The sequence below is a fragment of the Sciurus vulgaris genome (genome assembly GCF_902686455.1).
Source record: "Sciurus vulgaris genome assembly, chromosome: 11".
Lineage (NCBI taxonomy): Eukaryota > Metazoa > Chordata > Mammalia > Rodentia > Sciuridae > Sciurus > Sciurus vulgaris.
This window is the reverse complement of record NC_136472.1, coordinates 74,393,199-74,415,129: the sequence shown is the minus strand read 5'-3', so window position 1 is coordinate 74,415,129 and position 21,931 is coordinate 74,393,199. Positions and strand designations below refer to the sequence as shown.

The 21,931-nt window shown below is 36.1% G+C and overlaps 1 protein-coding gene across 3 annotated transcripts in view; it reads right to left on the bottom strand.

Annotated features, from left to right (window-relative positions):
* Nucleotides 1–21,931, bottom strand: part of ACER3 (alkaline ceramidase 3) — a 178,707-nt gene that overhangs the window by 4,242 nt on the left and 152,534 nt on the right. For all 3 annotated transcript variants that reach the window (XM_079103994.1, XM_079103995.1, XM_079103996.1), the window contains 2 exons: nucleotides 5,561–5,662; nucleotides 2,405–2,509 (listed from right to left, as the gene is read on the bottom strand). In XM_079103994.1, coding sequence (XP_078960120.1) covers nucleotides 2,405–2,509; nucleotides 5,561–5,662 — 207 coding nt within the window. The remainder of the gene's footprint in view (nucleotides 1–2,404; nucleotides 2,510–5,560; nucleotides 5,663–21,931) is intronic.

Sequence of the window (21,931 nt, the reverse complement as noted above, 5' to 3'; positions counted from 1 at the left end):
CCTCCCTTCCTTCCTTCTTCCCTTCTTTCCTTTCTTGAACCCAGGGGGTACTTAAGCACTGAGCCACATCTCTAGCCCTTGTTATATTTTATTTTGAAACAAAGTCTCACTAATTTGCTTAGGGCCTTGCTAGGTTGCTGAGGATGGCTTTGAACTTGTGATCTTCCTTCCTCAGTCTCCAGAGATGCTGGGATTGCGGGCAGGTGCTACCATGCCTGGTGTAAATATTAGATTATCTTTCTGTGTTGCTATAAACTTTTCATATTTTTAATCTCAAATGGTGAAATAAAGGACATATTATAATTTATTTTATGATTCTGTACTATTGGGCAGTTTGTTTTGTTATTCTTCTAAATTAATTAACACTGTGAGAAGCACTTTTGTGTTTATATAGAAATTCTTATTTTTTGTGTAATTTCTTAAGGGTAAATTAGGAATAAAATAATGGGTAATATAAATTATAAAAAATATTTTTGTGGTGCTGGGGGTTGAACCTGGGACCTCATATATGGTAGGCAAGCACTCTATTACTGAGCTACAACCTCAGTGCAACATTTTATTTATCTATATCTATATCTATATATCTATATCTATATCTAGCTATATCTACATCTATCAGGGATTGAACCCAGGGCCTTCTAACCACTGATCCACATCCCCAGCCCTTTTTAGTTTTTATTTTAATACAGGGTCTCACTAAGTTGCTCAGCTCCTTGCGAAGTTGCTGAGGCTGGCCCAGAACTTGTAATCTTCCTACCTCACCCTCCTGAGTCACTGGGATTACAGGTGTGCACCACCACACCTGGTCCAACATTTTATTTTTATGAACACATTTAACTGTCAAATTTCTTCTCAAATGCTTTACATTAATTTATACTGCCAAGTAATGTGTGATCATACCGTTTTTACTGCAACATGAAGACTGCTGAAAGGAGTTTCAAAACACTATAGCTCACTTTACAAAAAGTATCCCATTATTTTATTTTAAAGTTATTTTTGAATAGGTAATAATTTGGCAAAACAACTCAAAAAATGCAAAAGTACACAGTAAAAAGGAGGTGTCTCTTCTTCCCTCGACCCCCCAAATTCTCAGCTCCTTGGCCCAGAGGTAACAGATGTTACTTACTAGTTTCTTTACCAGTATACAGATAATTTATGCTTTATAAGCATATGCATATATTAATCTTTTTTTCTTTCCCACCTTTCCTTTTCTTTCTTTCTGGTACTGGGGATTGAGCCCTGGGGTGCTCTACAACTGAGCATATCTCCAGCCCATTTTATTTTGAGCCCAGCTAAACTTGCTTTCTCACAAAAATAGACATATCGTTTTAGAAGGCATTTCCTTTTAGTGAGATGAAGTTTTTTATTCACTCATTTGTTGCAAATCTTTCAAAAACACATGGTCCCTTCTCCCTTTTCAAAATTTAAAAAAGTTTCAAATGAACAGTCAAGATTGGTAGGATGAATTCCTGTAACCCCTTCTCCCAGACTATTATTATTTAATCACCTTTATTCAATCATACCCACATACCTACCTACATATACACATGTACACACGAATATGCTTATATACATACATATACAAATAAATATACATATATGTGCATCTATATTCTATAGAGTCTTTGACATGATGTTCAATCACACCCTAAATATTCCAATGTGTTCTGTCACAAAGACACTCTCCTAAATTACCAAAATAAAAAATAAAAATAAAAGGGCTGGGGATGTAGCTCAGTGGTTAAGTACCCTGATAAGTTCAATCCCTAGTACCACCCCCCCCCCCCCCCCGCCAAAAAAAAGTTTTATTCTTTTTTTAAGACAGGGTCTTGCTAAGTTGCTTAGGGCCTCACTAAATTGCTCAGGCTGGCCTTGAAATTGTGATCCCTGACTCAGCCTCCCCAGTCACTGGGATTATAGGCATGTGCCATTGTGCTCAGCTTCTTCTCCTCTTTCTCCTCCTGCTACTTCTTTTTTTATTTTTTCCTTTGGTGGTGGGTGCTGAGGATGGAACCTGAAGAATGGTACATGCTATGCAAGTGCTCTATTAGCACTGACTAAGCTACATACATCACCAGCCCTTTTAAATTTTTTTTTTTTTTTAAATTTGAGACAAGGTCTTGCTATGTTGCCTTGGCTGGCCTTGAACTTGCTGTTCTACTGCCTTAGCCTGCTGGGTAACTGGGATTACAGATGTGTGCTATGGCCCTTAGCTGGGAAGGGACTTCTTAAGGTCATCCATGGCAGAGGCAAAACTAGAACATAATTTCCTGATCTATCTCTTAACATTTCATACTTACATCATTCTATTCCAAGAGGAAAAAACAAAAAAATTAAGCAAACAACAACAACAACAACAAGAAACAATCCTTCAATACTAGGTTGAAAAGTCTCTATTTCCTACCTGAAAAGGATGTGAAGATAAGAACCCAGGCCAGTTAGAATATGCCACCATGCATGAAACTGTGTGGTAACACCTAGAATAGGTGGTACCTCCTTCCGAAAGTCCCTGTGTAGAGAGAGGGAAAATTATATTAAAAGTTAAAAATATTTATTAGCACTAGTGTTGACAGTGTTAGAGCATCTTAAAATATCATTTGCAAACATGGCAATCATTTAATTTCCTTAAGCCTGCCATATTGTTTTCTAAAGTGTATTCTGAGGAATAGCACTCCTAGAAGTTCCATGAAGTAACTCTACTCAGATTAATGTGGGAAACATATAATTTATTGCTTTCTTTTCTGTAACACACTTTGGGAAATGCTAGTCTAGCGAGTTAGTTCCCTTGAGTCTATCCATTAAGAAACTGGATACATACATGCTATTCCTGTCACCTTGGCGTGGCTCCATGTAAAGCCCTTTAAGATCTATTATTTCACCTTGTATTCAGTGATTCTTTGAGGAGGTTTTACTCTTAGCTTTGCTTTAATAATCTGCTTTTTGCAGGTTAAGAACAAAAGTTTGGAGAATTGCCCAAGTCAGTCAGTGATACATCTGGGTCTCAAATCCTAGATTTTTTTCCCCCCCTTTCAAGGTAGGGGGAATTGAACTCAGGGGGAGCTCTATCACTTAGCTAGCTATCTACATCCAAGCCCTTTTTAAATTTTGTTTTGAGACAGGGTCTCACTAAATTGCCTTAGGCTGGCCTCAAATTTGTGATCCTACTTCCTCAACCTCCTGAGTAGCTGGAATTTCAGGTATATACCACTGTAGCCAGCTCTAGATATTTCTATTCAGTTTAGAGTATACTAGTATTTACTAGAAGAGAAAACCAATATGAAACAACAGATTATTTTGCTAGATATTATCAATTTTTGAGACAATTACCATCTTTAAGAGTCATATTGTATGTTGTAGGTTCTCAATGGGGGATGATGACCTCTTAAGCAGTGTAAAATCTCCAGGTGTTTTGTTGGGTGTTCCTGATTCAGAACCATGCACTTAGCTTTTAGTTTTCTAAACAAGGTGTGCTACTTGCTTGTCTACATTTAAAGTCTATGTTTACTTATTTAATGGTTTACTATGGAGAATTTCAAATGTGTAATAGTAGGCAAAATAATATCCAACTTGAGTAATTTTCAACTAGTGGTAATGAAAGAGGATAAATAGAGTAGGATGATGGGAATACAAGGTTAAGAGAATAATTCTATAAAATAAGCTCACTGTACTGACTTCCCACATGCTTTCTTTGACAAAAAGCAATCTGCTTGCAGTCATGCCTGGCCTGAGGGGACAGGATATGTCACATTCTTTAACAAACTGAGGCAGAGGGTGAAGGTCTGGCAGTCAGTGTAGATAATGAATGACTGGTTATCACTAGCTATACTTCCCAGGTCAATGGGTTAACAGCTAACCTCTGGGATAGCACTTCCCGGCACAAGGTAAATCCTTAAATTCTCATTCCTTCCTGCCCTTAGGCACATACGAGAAGATTAAAAGATTGCAGGGGAGGTCTATAAAAGAGCAAGACACACCCACTTCCCACGGACTCCCAGTTCTGGGGCCCCTTCTCTTTAGACAACTCTGTTGCTATCTCTTTTCTTAAATAAAACTTGCTTTCTATGCTTGCCTCAGCATTTCTCAGGTGTTTAACATGGAGGGGGGAGGAGGGGCAGACCAGGACCTGTTTCTGATCTCCAAGACCCATTTCAGTAATGTGTCATTTAAACCTTAACTCACTTCTCCCTCCTATATTATTTTGAAGCAAATAATAGATATTGGAGCATTTCTTATCTAAATATTTTAGTATATATCTCCAAAAGATGAAAACTCTTTCAGACATAAACTACAATACCATTTTCATACCTAAAATATTAATAAAAATCCCTTAGTGTCATTATATATTCAATTATTAGTCAGAGTTCTAAATTTTTCCTAAGTTATCTTTTTTAAGATTCAGAATTGGCTTGTTTGAATAAAGACTCACCTCCCCCCAAAAAAGGCTAACATATTGTATTGGTTAATATATCTCTTAAGTTCCTTAATCTATAGGTTATTCCTCCCTCTTCCTCCCACCCTCTGCTATTTATTTGCTGCAGAGACCAGGTCACTTAACCTGTAACTTCCTCAAGGTCTGAATTCTGCTGACTGTCTCCCTGTGGTGCTGTTCAATATATCCCATCCTCTGTATTTATGTAAAATTGTTAGGTCACAGAATTTTGAGTTGGAATGATACACTAGTTTGATCGATTTGACATGCTCACTTTATGGAAATAGAGGCCTAGAAAGATAGTGTCCTAGTGAAAGATGAGTCAAGAGACCTAAGTTTAAGATTCAAACTTCTGTCAATACATAACTGCTGACAAGATGGTAAAGGAAATACTTAACTATTTTAGAAAATAACATTGACCATATATAAGTGCAAATTTTTATTTGCTTATTGCAAATCATTCTTGTTTATTTAACAAAGCAGATTAGGTAGGTCTCAAATATGCAGTCAACATTTGATTAATTGTATAGTTCTATAATATACACATACACAAAACCCAAAGTCTGCAGAGGTTATGAAATATTCTCAGGTGCAAACTTTTAGGTAATTTTTAGCAGGTACTCCCAGCACTTTGTAGTGCCATATACATCTTTTGTTTTTCTCCTCTCATTTTTTCAGTACTGGGCATTGAACCCAGGGCCTCACATATGCTAGGTAAGCTCTCTACCACTGAGCTACATCCCTACCCCTTTTTAGTTTGAGACAGAGTCTTGCTAAATTGCCCAGGCTGGCCTTGAACTTGGAATCTTCCTGCCTCAGCCTCCCGAGTAGCTGAGATTACACATATGCCACCTTTCCCGGTTTGTACGTATTTAAAAAATGTCAACATTGGTTAAAATTCATTCACAGCATCCTTTCTTCCTCCCTCCCTCCCTTTTATTTGTGGTACTGCCAGGGATTGAACCCAGGGCCTTACACATCCTAGACAAGTGCTCTACCACTAAGTTACATCTTTAGCCCTTTTCTTTTCACCTCATGTGGCTCAAGGCACTAATATTTTTATATGTCTATGAAATTTTGTTTAATAGGAAGCTTCCAAAAATATTTCTCAAGGATGAAAATATATCTTACCTCAGTGAGTCACAAAAGATATTATCTATGTTCCATAAAAAAAATCCCAATAAAAATAAACCCAAAGATGTATAGCCCAGTCCTCTAAGCCATGGATAAACCCTGTGGAAAAAAAAAAAGAAAAGCAAAATGAAAATTTCTCAAGTCATGTAATGAACACAGCTTGGAGTCACGCTTTCTGAGAAGGAAAGGTTTTTGTTAGTATTACAAGCCAATCTATTATTTAATGCATTTGCCAAAGATGTGTAGGGCCTTCCTTCCTTCCTTCCTTCTTTCCTTCTTTCTTTCTTTCCTTCCTTCCTTCCTTCACTGGGGATTTACCTCAGAGGTACTTTATCACTGAGCTACACCCCCAGTCCTTTTTAATTTTTATTTTGAGACAGAGTCTTGCTAAATTTCTCAGGCTGGCTTTGAACCTGGATCCTCCTGCCTCTGCCTCCAGAGCTGCTGGGAAACAAGATGTACCACCATGCCTCCCCCCATTTTTAAAAATGGGGGTCTTCCTATATTGCCCAGGGCTCAAGTGATCCTGGTTCAAGCGACTCTCCTTCCTCAGCCTTGTGAATAGATAGGACTACAGGTGTATACTATGCCCAGCCATTTCCCAAATATATTTAGCCATTAAAAGGTACCAGTAGAGAATGGTCCACCAAGACTTTGCTAAGTATATCAGGAGGATAATCTGAAAATTAGTGTCCTTTAGGAGACTGGAGAATGGTGGATTAGAATTAATATGAATCAAGTCACAAGCTCTGTTAGGCACTAAATTAAAAACACACACACACACAAAGAAACACATTCATTAAATCACTTGATAATATATACTGAGTGCTCACTATTTTCTTAGCATTGTTACCAGCATTTGAGAGGTTGGCAGAGAATAAGGGAAAGTCCCTGCTCTCAAGGAACTTACAGTATAAGTGCAAGGGTAAATAAGTAAATAAATACATAACTGGTTTGAAGAAAAAAAAAAAAAAAGCCTGGGAAGGGGAAAGAGGGTGATATGGAGGTATTATCAGAGTGTACACAAACACACTCTAAAATCTTTAAATAAACACTTGAAGCATGTATTATTCTTTTTAATTTACTGATGAGGAAACTGAAAGCTTGATGAGTTACCCAAAATAATAACAGCTTATTTGTTTTTTATAGCTTCAATGAGGTAATCTGTACATATATATTTCAAGTATATATCTGATGAGTACATCTGTACATACCCATGAAACAACCACCATAATCAAGATAATAAACATAACATCACCTTCAAAAGCTCAGTTTGCATTTTTTTTTAAAGAATGGAATCATACCATATATGGTCTTTATTGTACGGCTTTTTTCATTTGACATTTTGAGATTCATTCATGGTGTTATGTGGATCAGTACACTTCCTTTATTGCTTAGTAGTACTCCACTGCATGGATATAGCACAATTTATTTATCTGTCCAAATGCTGGACATTTTTGTTTCCAGTTGAGCATAACAAATAAAGCAGCTATGAACATTCATAATTAAGACCTTGTATGGAATTATGCTTTCATTTCTCTCAGATAAATAGCTAGGAAAGAAATGGCTGGATTGTATGGCAGCTGTTTGACTTTTTTTTTTTGTGGTCCTTGGATCAAATCTAGAACCTTGTACGTGGCTACCACTGAGCTGCACCTCCAGGTCTCCAACTGTTTTCTTAAGGGATGGACTCCAATGCACATTTCTACCAGTTTCAGTTATTCCACATCCTCAATACTTGGTATGTCAATTCTTTTCATTTTAGCTATCCTAGCAGGGGTACTTCAATGTGTTTTTTCTTTTCTTCCTCTTCTTCTTCTTTTTCCAAATGCTGAGAATTAAACCCAGAACAGTGAATTACATCCCCAGTTCTTTTTTTGAGACCATATCTGGCTAAATTGCCCAGGCTGGCCTAAACCTTGTGATCCTCCTGCCTCAGCTTCTGGTTTTGCTGGGATTATAGGTGTGTGCTACTGTGCCTAGATCATTGCTTTTAATTTGCATTTCCCTAATCATTAATGTTCTTGAGACCTTTTCATGGGCTTACTGATAGTCATATATCTTCTTTGATGCAGTACTTATTACTTGTTTTCTTATTGAGTTGCAAGAGTCCTTTATACATTCTACATGCACATTCTTTGTTGGATAAATATTTTGCAGGTATTTTCTCCAAGTCTGTGACTTGCCTTTCATTTTCTGAACACTGTCTTGAAGAGTCAGTTTGCAAAAATTTTTTTTCTTTGGAATGGAGTCTTGCTATGTTGCCCAGGTTGGCTCGAAAACTGGGCTCAAGTGGTCATCCTGCCTCAGCCTCACAAGTAAGTGGTATTACAGGCATACATCACCAAGAGTGGATTAAAATTTTTTTTTTGAGAAAAAGTAAAAAGAAGATTTACTGCTTTACTAGTAAAGGAGAAACACAGGGGACTTCTGCCCCAACAGCTGTGATTCTCCCCATCAGGGAAAACAGGGCTTTTAAGGAAGCTCTTTAAGGGTTGCATTCCAGGTGTATTCTGGTAGGGGGTCCCAGGACACCCTTAATTTTTTTTTAATAATGGTGTTAAATTGAAGTTCATTTTTCTCCATAAAACTATTCAGCTGTTGCTGCATAATTTGTTTAAATAGTGATCTTTCTTCCACTACATTACCTTGGATGTTTACTAAAGATCAGGTAGTGTGAATGTACATGTCTACTTTTGGATTTTCTTTAGATCTATATTTCACCCTTATCACCAATGCAACATTGTCTTGATTGGTGCAGAACTGAGTAATCAAGTGGTGGTAAGTCCTCTTTTTCTTTAGCGCTGGAGTTGGAACCTAGGGCTTATGCATGCTAAATATGTGCTTTATTACTGAACTACACACCCAGCTCTAGACATCTTTTTCTTTTTCAAAGCTGTTTGGCTATTCTAGATCCTTTGAATTCCATGTAAATGTCAGAATCAGATTTTTATTATATTGAAACTACAAATACATTTGGAAAGAATTAACAGCAATATTGAGTTGTGTGACCCATAAAAGGGAATATCTCTCCAAGTATTTAGATGGAGTATTTTTGCTTAGAAATAAATCTCTTAGCAAAAACCTGTATAGTTTTCAATGTACAGATCATGCACATAATTTAACCCTAAACATTTGATATTGTTATAAATTATACTTTAAAAATTTTCATTTTCTACTTATTCAGTGCTAGTATATAGAAATATGATTTTTTGTTTGAATACTGACTATAATCTTATGACTGCAAAATTTTACTTATTACTGCTACTAGTTTTTTGGGTCGTTTTTTGGTATATGTTCTTTGATATTTTGTGTACACAATCATGTTACCTGCAAATACCATGTTGGATAGGATTTCCACCAGCATAATGCTGAACAGATATGGTATTGGCATAAGATCCTTGTTTTATTCTTGATTTTCAAGGAAAAAAACTTTTTTTTTTTGGTACTGGGAATTGAACTCAGTGGCACTTACCCACAGGGCTACATACCAAGTCTTTTTCATTTTTTATTTTGAGACAGGGTCTCACTAAGTTGCTGAGGCTGGCTTCAAACTTGTAATTCCCGTCTCAGCCTCCCCAGTTGCTAGGATTATAGGCATGTCACCATGACTGACTCAAAGAAATTTTTAAAAATATATCATGACTAAGTATGTTATATGCTGCAGAGTTAATAAGGTAAGAAATCTCCTTTCTTTGTGGTGCTGGGATTGAACCCAGGGCCTTGTGCATATTAGGCAAGTGCTCTCCCATTGAAACAATTATTTTATCACTAGTTTGTAAGGTCTTTTGTTTTTTATTTATTTTTGGATCATAAACAGATGTTGAATTTTACAGAATACTTTCTATAAATCTATTGATATGCAGTTTTAATCCTTTATTTTAATATATTTTTTAGGATATGTAGAACAGTTTTAGTAGAGTTTTACATACAGTACCTTACATATAGAACATTGTATTTGCCAATTTAAATAATATCTGAAGGTACAATGGCATATATTTTTATTAAAGATAAATTTAAGTTCACTATCAGTTCTAAAATATTTATACAGATTGCTAGAACTGATAAACAGAATGAGGCAAAAAATAGTCAAGTGTTATATGTCATCAAATAGCTTCTTCTTAGTAGTCTTTTTCCCATTTAAAAAAGTTTCCTTTATTTTTAAAACAGTGAATAGCAATAATAGATTTTTCAACTATATTGTTATTTTAACTATACATATTCATATACAAGCGAATATAAAAGGTGATGGACTTAAAAACCCACGGGGGCTGGGGTTATAGCTCAGTGGTAAAGCACTTGCCTAGCATGTGTGAGGTACTGGGTTCCATCCTCATGCCACATAAAAATAAAAAAAAAAAGTACTGTGTCAATCTACAGCTGAAATTATAAAAAAAAAAAAAAAAAACCCTAGGAAAGTACAAACCTGGCAAGGTATATAAAAGGCACTTCTCTACTGTTGAATCTCAAGAGAAGATGAGCTTAAGAGAATCACAGGTTTCAGCTTTTCAGAGTTTATTACAGCCCCAATTTGGGGAAGACAAGAATGAGTGCCAGGAAACAGGGCTCATACAAAGGAGGTACCTGGCAGGGTGACAATTTGTGCTAAGTGTGAAAAATGTGACAGGAATACAGGAATATGATTAGGGGGGAGGAGAATGCTGGTTTTTTTTTTTTTTTTTTTTTTGTGCTTCTAAACTTACTTACCATGGCCAATCTTCAGCTCTCAGGAGTAGTTCAAAGCAAAATTCTTCTGTGGGGTGAAATGAATTGTCTTTGGTAATCCAGGTAGCAGGGCACGGAGGAGAGAGCAAGAACTTTATCAGCACATGGTCCATGCAAGCTAAGTACAGGTAAGATTCTAGGAACATTCCACTCATATATTATCAGGTGCAAGAGTGTGAAATATAGAAGGCCTCAAAATATCTATGTTTGGAGTCACACTGCTTCATTCTGGATTGGCTGCTTGTGTGGTGTACAGCTGTTCTCTGAGAAGTTCTTTCCCTTCACCTTCACCTTGGGAACTGCCCTCGCCATCTCTTGGGTTGGAACTCCTGTTTTGAAGCCCATACCTTCCTTCTTATTGAATTACTCTCTCATTTTGATGAAAAAATTCTCTAAAATAGGAGGGTGTTCCGGAGCAACAATTTATGGGATTTAAGTTTTGAGAACTTTTTAATCTATGATAAAAAACATTTTCTCCATAGAATTCTAGGTTAGAAATCATTTTTCTTCAGAAATTTGAGGGCACTGATCTACTGTTATCTAGTTTCTAATGTTGCTTTGGCAAGTCCAAATTATTATGATTTGTAACCCTTTGTATGTCCATCTGCTCTCCAGTTCTACATACTTGTTGAATCTTCCTTGTTAGAAAATTCTGAAACTGGCACGGATCTATTTTCATACATTGTGCCTGGGTATCCAGTGGGCTCTTTCAATCTAATAACTCATGTCCTTCAATTACAGGATGTTTTTATTGAATTATTTTGGTGATTTTTCTCTCTTCCATTTTGTCTGTCTTATTTCCCCTCCCACCACTTTTTTATAGTATTGGGGATTGAACTCAGGGGCTTGTACTCTGTCACTGAACTAGATCACAAGCCCCCCTTTTAAAAAAATATTTTATTTTGAGACAGGGTTTTGCTAAGTTGCTCAGGGTCTCCTCAAACTTGTGATCCTCCTGCCTCAGTCTCCCAACTAGCTGGGATTACAGGTGTGTGCCACTGTGTCTGGCTTCTGCCTCTGCCCTTAATGTTAGTTCTTCTATTCTGGTTCACCATCATCTACTCAATAATATTCCCTTGGAATCTCTTCTGTTTTCCATTTCTTTCTCTTTTTTGTCCATACTCAGAGTAGATTCTTAACTGAATCTTTCAAACCCTTCAATTCAGTTTTTCATTTTATTATAGTTTTAACATTTTTTGATTCTCCAAATGTTTCCTTTTTTATAGCATCCTATTCTTGAATCATAGGTATATTATCTGTGGGAATATTAATGAATTAATGATTTTTACTGTTTTTGAAATTTTCTCCTTTCTGAATCAATTAGCTCCTCCAAGTTTATTTTTTCATTATTACTTGTTTTGGACTCTTTCATATTGGATGCATTTATCATATGTCTGGTACTGTCTTCACTGTGTATATGTGTTTTTGGGGGGGGGTACTGGGATCAAACCCAGGAAGTTTACCGCTAAGATAAAATTCCAGTTCTTTTTAATTCTTTATTTTGACAATGCCTTGTTAAATTGGCCAGGCTGGCCTCAAACTTGTCATCCTCCTGCCTCAGCCCCCAAAGTCATTGAGATTACAGGCGTGCATCACTGCACCAGGCTATAATGTAATCCTATACTATATATATATATATATATATATACACACACACACACACACACACACACACACACACAAATGCTCTTTTTATATATACACTACTATAATATATAAAAACTAATATATATATATTAGTTGTAGATGGACACAATACCTTTATTTTATTTATATGTGGTGCTGAGGATTGAATCCAGTGCCTCACATATGCTAGGCAAGTGCTTTACCACTGAGCCACAAGCCCAGCCCTAGACTCGTTTTTTTAAAGATATTTTTCATTGTAGATGGACACAATGCCTTTATTTTATTCATTTATTTTTAATGTAGTGCTGAGGATCAAACCCAGTGCCTCACACATGCTAGGCAAGCGCTCTGCCACTGAGCTACAGCCCCAGGCCGACTCATTTTTTAAGAGTCCAAAAAAGGGAGACTAAAAAGGTGATAACAAACCAATTTTACTCAATCTTCTCGTGGTAGAATTTTAAAAGGAAGCAAAATGAGATATTTGGTGATCTTCATTATTGTGTCTCTGTTTTCCTTAATTTCTGTCATTTATTTTTTCTATTCTTCATTTCTCTTCAGGTTTACTCTGTTTTCTAATTCTTGAAGTTGAGTACTCAGTTAATTATTTTTCAACATCTCTATTTCTAATGCAAACTTTTAAGATTATAGATTTTCTTCAAAGAACCGCCTTAGGTACATTCTATTTTGATTTGTAGTGCTTTCATTGTGATTCCACTCTAAGTGCACTCCCCACAAACCAGTGCTAGGGATCAAATGCAGGCCTTGCACATACTGTGCAAGTGCTCTACCACTGAGCTACATGGCTAGCCCCCCATTCTGAGCATTTTAAAATCTCTAATATAATTTCCTTTTCCACTCATGAATATCCCTGCTGTCCTTTTTTGAGAGAGGGCCTTGCTATCTTGCCCAGGATGGCCCTGAACTTCTGGCTTTAAGGGATTCTCTTCCTCAGTATTCTGAGTAGCTGGGACTGTAGGCTCTGTTTTACTGCACCTGGCAGTGTGGTTTTAGGTTTGCAAAACCATGGGCTATTTTAACTAATTCTGTTTTGCTTAAACTAGTTGCACTATACCCAGAGAACATGTTATATATGATACTAATTCTTTGAAGTTTTTTGAGCCTTGCTCTAAAGCTAGATTTTGTACTTGTTTCATACATGCTTGAGAAGACTGCATTCTTTAATTTCTGAGAGTACTAGATCATTTTCTTATTGTATTAGTGAGATTTTATCTATAGCTTTATTCATTTTTTGGTCTGAGTTACTGAATTACTGTATTAAAATATCTGCATGATGGAGAATTTTCTATTTCTCTTTGTAATTTTGTCAATTTTTGCTTAAAAATTTCTGAAAAAAAGTTTAGAATTGCCATTTCTTTCTGGTAAACTGAATTTTTATTACTTATAGAGGCCACATTTGTTTTAAACAATGTCTTAAAACTTTGTTATTAAAATTTCTAATAAAACTTTTTTTGGGTGTTAGGAATTGAATCTATCAGGGTGCTTAACCACTGAGCTACATCCCCAACCTTTTATATTTTTATTTTTTATTTTGAGACAGGGTCTTGCTAAGTTGCTTATGGCCTCACTAAGTTGCTGAGGCTGGATTTGAACTTGTGATCCTCTTGCCTCAGTCTTCCCTGCTCCTGGGACTAAAGGTGTCCACCATTACACCTGGTTCTTTTGGATCTAGTTTTCAGAATCCTATTTACTGCCAGGTATGTGGCACATGTCTAAAATCCCAGCATCTTTGCAGGCTGAGGCAGGAGGATTGCAAGTTTGAGGCCAGTTGGGGCAACACAGGGAGAGCCTGTCCCCAAATAAAAGGAGCTGGGGATGTGACTTAGTGGTTGACTAACCCTGAGTTTGATTCCCAGTACCTGGTTGGGGGAGGGGTATTCCATTTACTCTTCCATGCTTTTGGAGGATTATTGTAAAATCAATTATTATTTTTAGTAGTTACTAAAAGCACCTATGTAAAAATGAAATGACAAGGACTTTAGAAATTACATAACTGATTATCTCCTTTTTACAAGTTATTTACCCCACCATTTTAGTCCCATTTTGCATATTTTCTTTTTCTTTTTTCCCCTGCGGTGCTGGGGATTAAACCCAGGGCCTTACACATGTGAGACAAGAACTCTACCTCCAAGCTACCATTTTGCATATTTTCAATCTCTCAAATTATTCATTTGTATTTTAAGAAGTTACAATATTTTGTTCAAATATTCCCCTTGGTTTATCATTTCTACTGTTCATTTTTTGCATCTCAGCTCTTGCTCCTAAATTTATAATATCTTTTTGAAGGTCTTTTAGTGAGGTGTACAGTAAGCCCCCCTTATCCGCAATGTTCCAAGCACTCCCAGTGGGTGCCCAAACTTTTGGATAGTACTAAACTCTATATGTGCTATGTTTTTTCCTATACATGCATATATACACAGATACAGTGCCTTTTCCATCTTAACTAAGCACTTATTCCATCTAACTATTGTACTGTGGCTGTAACTTTTGCAGTTTGAGGTGACAGCAAAATTAGCATTTTTTTCCCTTCCTCTCAATTTAATGAATAGAAAATTTGTTCTTTAGATCTGAGCAACCTCGGTGTGCAATTTTTCCTTTTCCTTATTAAGTTGAGAACCATTTCCTTTTCACTTCAAGGAAATACTTTATGGTTTCTCTTTGGCATATCAAATGGCCAGCAACACTATTGTACTTCAGGGCCATTATTAAATAAAATAAGGATTACCTGAATACAAACACTGAGATACCTGGATAACTGATCTGATAACTAAGATGGTTACTAAGTGACTAACAGGTGGGTAGTATATGCAGTGTGGAAATACTGGACAGAAGATTAATTCATATCCCAGAGGGATGGAGTGGGATGATGTGGGATTTCATCATGCTACTCAGAATGATATGTAATTTAAAATTTATGAATAAAAATTGCTTACTTCTGGAAATTATCACTTACTATTTGTGGATTGTGGTTCACTAAGGAATGCAAAATCATGGTTAAAGGGGGGACTACTGCACTGGTAAACTTCTTTCATTTTTATTTGTTTCTAAATGTCTTTACCTTACCCTATTCTTGAAAGATATTCTGATATAGAATTTCAAGCTGATGATTATTTTATTTCAGCACTTAGTAGATATCAGTCCATTGTGTTTTGACTTCCATAGCTGCTATTCATATGTCTGGTATGAACCAATTATTATTCCTTTGTTAGTAATATGTCTGTTTTTTTTTTTTTTTTCCAGTGTTGGGGATCAAACCCAGGGCTTTGTGGATGTTAGGCAAATGTTCTACACTGAGCTATATATTTCTGGAAGCTTTTAAGTTTTTTTTTTTTTTTTTTTTTGGATTTCAGGATCATCAGTATGCTTTTTCATTTTTAAGCATGCTTTTCTATGAGTATTAATCATAACTGTATTTTAGGCAGAAAATAATTTTATACTTTCAATTTCAAGAAAAATGCTAAATGAGCAAAATGTAGGTCTCTGCAGGAATGACTTGTGACCATTACCACAGAAAAGATCTTGCAAAATGAACTTCTTTTTTTGTCACCATTAGGATGCTGAAGAATTGGGAAGCCACTGAACCAACTGCTACACCCAGCATCCCACTATCTTAGTATAATTCACAGATTAAGTAGCTACCATCACATGTTTGCTCCAGTCATGAAGCACATTCTAGATCCACACCTTATGTAGATGCCTTACATATTACTTCTTTTTTCCCTCACTGAATTTGATTCCAAATTCAAGTCTCATGTGAATACACATGATTGGCAGAATCTGAATGCTATCTGGAAACTTATCTGCAAAAGAAATATGGAAAATGTAGCTTTAAAATTTTTACCACCTACTGCACAGGATGGTACACTTGAAGAAATTTGGAATGATACTGAGTGGGTTGATCTTTCACATCTGCTGCACCTGAGAGAGATTTCCTTTTATTTATCCTGCTTAGGATTTGCTGTTGTTCTTGAAGTTGAGGAGTCATGTCTTTTATTAATTATAGAAAATTCTCACCTACTATCTTTTTGGATAACTCTTCCTCCCTCACTTTTACTATTTTTTTTTTAATTGGAAAAACAATTAGATGTATATTATTCCTGTGAGGTTTTCTGATGTATTTCTTTAGACTTGTCTTTCAATGTACTAATTCACTCTTTAGCTGTATCGATCTGCTTTTAACTTATCCACCTAGATTTTTATTTCAATGATTTTATTTTAATCCTAGAATTTGATTGTCATATTTTGTCTTTCAATTTTATAATATTTAATAATCTCCCATTCTTTGACCTAATATTCTCTTTTCTCTTATATTTCATATTTGCCTTTTCTCTGTCTTTCTTTTTCAGTACTGGGGACAGAACCCAGGGCCTCATGCATGCTAGGCAATACTCAGCTACATTTCCAGTCCTCCAAGTATATTCTTGAGGCCATTTACTGAGAATGGGGAAACTTGACTGGACTGTGCTTTCTGGGGCACTTCTCCTTCCAGTTCTTTTCTCTGATTTTCTGCCCATGTTTGTTGGGAAGAGAAGCCAGTTCTTAGAAATTGCTTAAAAATGTTTCTTCCAAATTTCACAATAAAATGAATATTCCAGAAAGAGGTACCATCGATATTCTGTTCTTTTGCAAATTCCCTGCACAGACTTGGGACTAAGCTGCTCAAGTTGGAGAGGCATGTAATAATGTGGAAATTGGAGTTAATCTGAAAAACTGGTATCTGTAAGCAGGAGAGTCTTGGGAATAACCTAGGAATGGTGGCACCTCCATGGTATATTTCCTTACACATTCTCAGAGAAGTGTCCCCCCCCCGCATCTAAAATTGAGGCTGAAAGAGAAATTGCCATGTTACCTTCTTATTGAAAGGCAAAAAAACAAAAAAACAAAAAAAACAAAAAAAAACAAAAAATCGGGGGTGGGGGTGGGGATGCACAATCTTTCACTGATCACGTACTTCTTTGATGGTTCTAGATTTATGTGTATTTCTGTATGGTAATGGGGAAACTGTTCCAACCGGCAATCTTCAACATGCCAAAAGTTTTGTCTTCTATTTTGAGGCTATTGAAACTGAAGGCTCTGGTCTCCTGGTATCAATGCCTTCAAGTTGACTATGATCTAAGCACTCATTTGTCACTCTAGCTTGCAATTTTTTCTTTGGATTGATGTTTTGGAATTTTGTTTCTTTGAACTCAGTTAGACATTTAAAGGATGTGTGCTATATTTTAAATTATCCAGAATTCCTAGGTGTTTGTTGTAAAAAGAACTTTCAGATATCTTATAAGACATATTTAAAAAACCCCAGAAGTTTAAGAGTTTAAATTTGATATTAAGAAACTTTGTGGATAAGCACAATCCTGGATTCCAGGCATTACCAAGTTAACTAAGACTTTAAAAGGTCACAATGTAGCTGGATAGACAGATGAACAACAAGGAACAATGCTAAGTGGCATGATCACCAAACAGAGATATAAGAAAGAAGCTGTGGCAAGGCAGATGAAAAAAGATGTTTTTATTTCATAGGCTTGCCGCTCTTTTTTTTTTTTTTTTTTTTTTTTTTCCTGAGCTGGGTCTTAAATCCAGGGCCTTGTGCATGATAGGAAGCTATACTTCCAGCCCTGTTAAGTACTTTCTAAAGGTCTAACATTTGGATTTCTAAAAGTACTGGTATCCCATCCATCAGATTTGATTTAGGTCAAGAACTGTGTTTTAGGTGGCTTTACATTTCCTAGATTAAAAACAGAATAAACTGGGAATGTCTCATTCCAGAAAGATGTAGTAGATACATCTTTTCCTTTCTTTCTACTAAGTAGAACAAAAATCCTGATATATAAAAAGTAAACATTAGAATACTAAAACGTAGAGAGAAGACAGAATAGGGACCTTGAGACCTGAGAAATGATATAGTGGTGAATTTCCTTTTTAAATTAATATTATTTTTAATTGAAAAATTACAATTGAAGCTAGGTGCAGTAAAGTATACCTGAAATCCCAGAGAGGCTGAGACAGGAGGACTGCAAATTTAAGGCCAGCCTCAGCAACTTAACAAGATTCTGTCTCAAAAAATAAAAAGGGCTAGGGATGTAGTTCAGCGTTTTGCATCCCTGGGTTCAATCCCCAGTACAAAAATAAATAAATAAAATCACAACTCCATATTCTTATGGGGTACAATATGATGTTTTTATATACATATACAATGTGGAATAAAATCAAGCTAATTAACATATTTCATTTTTTTTTTTTTTCTCTTTTTTTGTGGTACTGGGGATTGAATCCAGGGCCTTGTGCTTGCCTAGCAACTGAGCTATATCCCCAGCCCTTCACCATTTTTTTTTTTTTTTTTTTTGTGGTAAGATATTTACTCCTAAGTTTTCGTGTGTTGTTTTGGTGGTATTGGTGACTGGAACCAGGTGCTTTCTAACAGTGAGCTACGTCCCCAGTCCTTTTCATTTTTATTTTGAAACAGGGTCTTGGTAAGTCACTGAGGCTGGCCCTGAACTTGTGACCCTCCTGCCTCAGCCTCTGGACTACCTGAGTTACAGGCATATGCCACTTGTGCCTGGGTCTTTAGCTATTTTGAAATACATGTTATTACTAACCATTCACACTGCTGTGCAATGTATCTCAAAAACTTATTCCTCTTGTCTAACTGAAAATGTGCATCCTTTGATCAACCTGTCCTCATGCCTTTCCTTCTCCCCACCAGCCTCTGGTAACTACCATTTTACTGTATATTTCTGAGTTCCACTTTTTAAAATTTCACATGCAAGTGAGAACATGTGATATCTAGCTTACTCCATTTAGCATAATGTTCTCTAGGTTCAAGCACCATGTGTTTTCTTTTTACCAATATATTCCAGATTTAGAACTGCAGAAGACAGCAACTCAATTCAAACATAGAGGATTTCTCATTGGAAACTTTAAGATCAGAAGAAAGTGGCACAACATTTTTCAAGATCTGAAAGGAAAGAACTGTCAATCCAGAATTATATATTCAATGAATATGTCCTTCAGGAATGAAGTAGAAATCAAGACATTCTCAAGGAAAGGCAAGCTAAGAGATTTTACTGCCAGCAAATCTACCCTAAAAGAATGACTCTAGGAAATTTTTTTTTAAACAGAAAGGAACTGATGAAAGAGAAACTCTGAAACATCAGGAAGAACAATGGAAAGAGTAAAAATATGAGTTGATAACGGCAAATTCAAGAAGTCAAAGGGTGAATGTATGCATAGAATAGTCACAAGAACACCCTATAATATATCCTTTATTAGCATAGTACAAGTCGCACCCTGAAGTGGAGGCTTAACATGAGATGATTTGCATGAAGATCCATGATGAAGAAGAGGGCAGGTCTGAATACATGCAATGACACCAAGAAGACTGGATTCTTACCTACTCTGTAGGTGCCACATAGTTGTACATCTTTTTTTTTTTTTAAATTCTGCTTGGTATTTTGTCTCCCCACACTGCCTCTCATGCTGGAGCATAAAACCACAGGATATATAATACAATGATGGGTTGAATTGTCTCCCTAGCCCCCATGCCAACAACAAAAAAAGATTTATTTAATTTCTAATCCTAGTACCTCAGAATGTGATCTTACTTGTAAACTGGGTCATTGCAAAATATTAACTTAAATGAAGTCATACTGAAGTAGGGTTAGCGCCTACTCCAAGATAGCTGGTATCTTTGCCAGAAGATAGTCACATGAAGTCACAGGGAGAAGACCATGAATAGCAAAGGTAGCAACTGCAGCTATGAAGCTGCAAGTCAAGTTGCCAGCAAACTACTGGAAGCAAGGAAGAGGTAAGGGAGGATACCCCTACTGGTTTCAGAGAAACCATGGCCCTCAGGTATCTTCATTTTGGACTTTTGTCCTGTGAGATAATACATTTCAGTGTTTTTTTTAAGCCACCTAGCTTGTAGCACTTTGTTATGGCAGCCTGAGGAAACAGAGGCACAGGAAGTGTAAGTACATAAAAGAGAGGTAGGGTTTTGGCACTTCAGTGGAAAACTAGACACCAACAGAGTGTACACATATAATGGAATACTGTGAGCAACCACTAAAAAGCAATACAAAGAAATACAAACATTCTAGATATACTAAAATGGAAATACCAAAAAGTGTTTAAGTAAATCAAAGTAAGCTGAGAAAAAGAAAACAGGGAAACATAAATACAGAACAAAAGATAAATGGCAGACTTAAGCCCCAACATAGTAATAATTACATTAATGTGAATGATCTAAACACACCAATTAAAAGAGACTGCAAGAGTGGATTAAAAAATGTGACCCAATTACATGATGCCCAAGGAAACTCACTTCAAATTTAATAATACAGGCAGGTTGACAATAAAAGGATGGAAAATATATATCATGCAAACATTACTCTAAAGGAACCTTTGTTGGCATGGCTTATTAACATTAGATAAAGTGAACTTCTAAGCAAGGAAAATTAGTGAGACAGAAAGTAACATTACATAATGACAAAAAGGTCAATCCATCAAAAAGACATAAATTCTCAATGTCTAAGCACCAAACAATAGAGCTGCAAAATTTGTGAGGTAGAAACTGATAGGATGAAGGAGAAACAGACATATCTAAAATCATGTTTGGAGACTTCAATATTCCTTCCTCAACAACCTACAGAACAACTAGACAGAAAATCAACAGCCCTGTTCTGTTATGTTTTAATTTCTTTTAAATTTATCAGGCTATGCCAAATAATTTATGCCAACTGTAAAAGAATGTGTATTCTGCTGTTGTTGAGTGAAATTTTCTATAAATGTTGATTAGATATCTGTTGGTTTGGTATCAGGGTTCCCCAAACCACCCTCAGGTTAGTGATTCACTAGAACTTACACAATTCAGTAAAGCTGTTATACTCATGGCCATGATATGTTACCTAGAGATCAAACTGATATAGCATGGCCAAGGACCCCAAGCAAACATAAATCATATTATTAGCATAAGGTATCTGACATGACCCAAAGTGTCAGGTATACAAAGACTTCATTTTTATCTTTTTGGACAGGGGTTGGACCCAGGGGTTCTTTACCACTGAGCTACATCCCCAGTTCTTTTTATTTTTTATTTTGAAACACAGTCTCCCTAAGTTGCTGAGGGTCTTGCTAAGTTGCTGATTCTGGCCTCAACCTTGTGATCCTCCTGCCTTAAGCCTCCGATTTGCTAGAATTACAGAAGTGTACCATTGTGCCCCACTAAAAAGATACTTTTACTTCATAGAATTTTCACAGAACTCAGATTAATGTTATCTCCCATGAGCTAGTTAAGGGCCAAAATTTTCTTTGGAATGTGTAATATTTGTACTCATCATGCCCACTGAGTTAATTATTGAATGCACAATGGTGTTGAGTTCTTCCATATTGTTTGTTGAGATTTTTTTATTATTATTATTGCTTTGTTTTTGTTTTGCTTTGTGGTGCCAAAGATCAAAATCAGTTTCTCTCACATTCTGTGCAAGCAGTCAACCACTGATTTGAGAATCAATCAATGTAATCCAGAATTAACAGAACACAGAATTCAGAATAGGGCTTGGGTGTTTCAATGGTAGAGCGCTTGCTCAGCATGAACAAGGCCCTGGGCTCAATCCCCAGCATAACAACAACAACAACAACAACAAAAGAAACAAAAATAAATAAAATGAGAACTCTATACAATGTTGATGAAAGAAAGAAGATCTAAATAAGTCAAGAGACATTCTGTGTTCATGAACTCAAAAGACTCAACTCCACAAACTGATATGCATGTTTAATATAACTCTTATCAAAATCCCAGTAAGATTTCAAATATAAACAATATTATTCTAAACTTTGTAAAGAAAGGTAAAGGAACTTGAATAGCTAAGACAATATATAAACCAACACACACACACACATGCTGGGAATTGAACCCAGGAGCACTTTACCACTGAGCTATATTCCCAGTCTTCTTCTTTTTAAAAAAATTCTGAAACAGGGTCTTGCTAAATTTCTGAGGTTGTT